This window comes from Coffea eugenioides, chromosome 9 (assembly GCF_003713205.1).
Source record: "Coffea eugenioides isolate CCC68of chromosome 9, Ceug_1.0, whole genome shotgun sequence".
Classification (NCBI taxonomy): domain Eukaryota; kingdom Viridiplantae; phylum Streptophyta; class Magnoliopsida; order Gentianales; family Rubiaceae; genus Coffea; species Coffea eugenioides.
Genome location: NC_040043.1, coordinates 39,592,191 through 39,594,467, shown reverse-complemented (window position 1 = coordinate 39,594,467; position 2,277 = coordinate 39,592,191). Strand labels below are relative to the sequence as shown.

The 2,277-nt window shown below is 47.0% G+C and overlaps 1 protein-coding gene across 1 annotated transcript; it reads left to right on the top strand.

The window, feature by feature from the left end:
• Nucleotides 1-586: 586 nt before the first annotated feature.
• On the top strand, nt 587-1,661 carry LOC113782546. The gene is made up of 2 exons (XM_027328433.1): nt 587-1,179; nt 1,295-1,661. The coding sequence occupies exons 1-2, from the start codon at nt 587-589 to the stop codon at nt 1,659-1,661; spliced, it is 960 nt and encodes a 319-aa protein (XP_027184234.1).
• The last annotated feature ends 616 nt before the right edge of the window (nt 1,662-2,277 follow it).

Genomic DNA, 2,277 nt, shown 5'->3' with positions numbered 1-2,277 from the left:
TTTGGAAGTTCCGGTAAAAGGTCGAAAAAGACATACAGTCCGAGGACCTAAATTGCATGAAAAGAGAAACTCAGGTAACTCGTTCGAGAACTGATTTTCGAAGGAAAAGAGAATCAAGCCGAGGTGAGGCTGGCACCGCTGGCAGATTCAAAAGTTCTAACCGAGATCGGCGAAGTGTATTCGATAGAACTGCCAAGAGAAAGTCGTCTGTCCCTGATTCCAAACTCACTCCGTTAAATACCAACCGATCTCATATCCTATCTGTCATGAAGTAAAACCACCTCGGGCGTCATCTCCTAAGGATGGTTGGGAAGAGAGAAAAGAGGAATTCTGACCTCTATTGTACTTCTAATCAAGATATCGGCATGAAACTGAAGATTGTAACTATTTAAACAAAGATATTAAGGGTTTAATCAAGCGGGAGTACCTGAAACAGTTTGTTCGTAGAGATGGAGAACGCCAGAGGAGTGACACCTGCCAAGACTGCCAAGGAGAGTCCTGCCAAGAAAATAATCGAGGCGAGTCTCGCCAAGAAGACAGGCGGGGGTCCAGGAGCAGTTGCCAATCTTTTAAAGATCCTTAGGAGATGAGAAGATCTCCCGGAGATGGATCCCCAGGTTATGTGTCAAACATAACCGGGGTCATCAACACCATAACCGAAAGTCTGATGGAAAAAGATAGTCAAAACTCCCGGAGGAGGACTTACCGACAAGCTAATCCAAACCATGTCGAGGCGAGCTTCCGTTTTACTAAGACAATTACATATGGTCCAGGTGACCCCGTCCCAACTGTTTCAAGTAGTCACGAGGTCTTGGTAATTGAATTACTGACCAATAACTATATAATGAAGAAGGTGTACGTTGACCCTGAAAGTTCGGTAGACGTCATGTATTACCGGACTTTTGAATGTCTGAAGTTAACCAGGGATCAACTCGTACCCGTTAAGACTCCTCTAGTGGGGTTCGAGGGACACGTTGTCCACTCGGAAGGGATGATTACGCTGACAGTGACAGTCGGACAACACCTTTGGTGTCGAATCGTCCCTGTCAATTTTGTTGTGGTCAAAGCTGATTCCACGTATAATCTGCTTATGGGGCAACCCATCTTGAATGCGTTACGGGCTGTGTACTCAACGTACCACATAAGTTTCAAATTCCTCACGCCAGCTGGCATAGCTGAGTAAGCAGCGATGTCTGCGCTACAAGAGAATGTTACCTCGCTACCCTGCAGGCTGACTCTTCTTCAACTGCCGAGTCAAAGACTGAGGGCATGAAGTCCAATATTCTTTCGATAGACTGCATAGACCCTCAACACTCGGGAAGCCTCAAAGGTTGGAGACCGGGGACGAGGTGGAAGAAATTTCCTTGGATCCTTCTACCCCCGAGCGAACCATCAGCATCGGCACTAGTTTGCCTGTGCCCCTCAAAGGCGAGATGGTAAATCTCCTCAAGAACTACCAGAATGTTTTCGTCTGGATTGCCGAGCAGGATGTGGGAGCACCCCACCATCTCATGCTGCATGAAATGAATGTTGACCCTCGTGCAAAACCTGTTAAGCAGAAGAGGAGATACTTCGGCCCTAAGCGCAACAAAGCTGTGGCCGAAGAGATAAATAAACTCTTACCAGTTCGGATGATTAAAGAGGTGCAATATCCCACCTGACTATCCAACCCGGTTATGGCCAAGAAAGACACTGGGGGGTGGAGGATGTGCGTAGACTTCACTAATTTGAACAAAGCCTGCCCAAAAGATTGTTACCCACTGCCGAGGATCAATGCTTTGGTCGACTCGGCCTCGGGATATGAGGTCCTCTGTTTTCTCGATATTTTTAAAGGCTATCACTAGATAGGAATGAGCGAGGAGGACCAGGAGAAAACGGCCATCTTCACAAATCAGGGAGTCTACTGTTACACTACCATGCCCTTCGGACTGAAGAACGCCGGGACGACTTACCAGCAACTGATTAACCGGGTGTTCAAGTCCAGATAGGCAGGAATATTGAAACCTACGTGGACGACTTTCTTCTGAAAAGTAAAACCACCTCAAATTTTTTATCCGACGTGAGGGAGGTTCTCGGGGTCCTCCGTGAAACCAGGATGATGTTCAACCCCAAGAAGTGTTTATTTGGTGTCTTTTCGAAAAATTCTTGGGATACTATGTGTCACGTAGAGATATAGAGGTCAATCCTGATAAGGTGAAGGCCATCCAGGAAATGTCTTCACCTCAAACTCCCCGAGATGTGCAAAGACTCACGGGCTGGTTGGCAGTTCTGAACCGG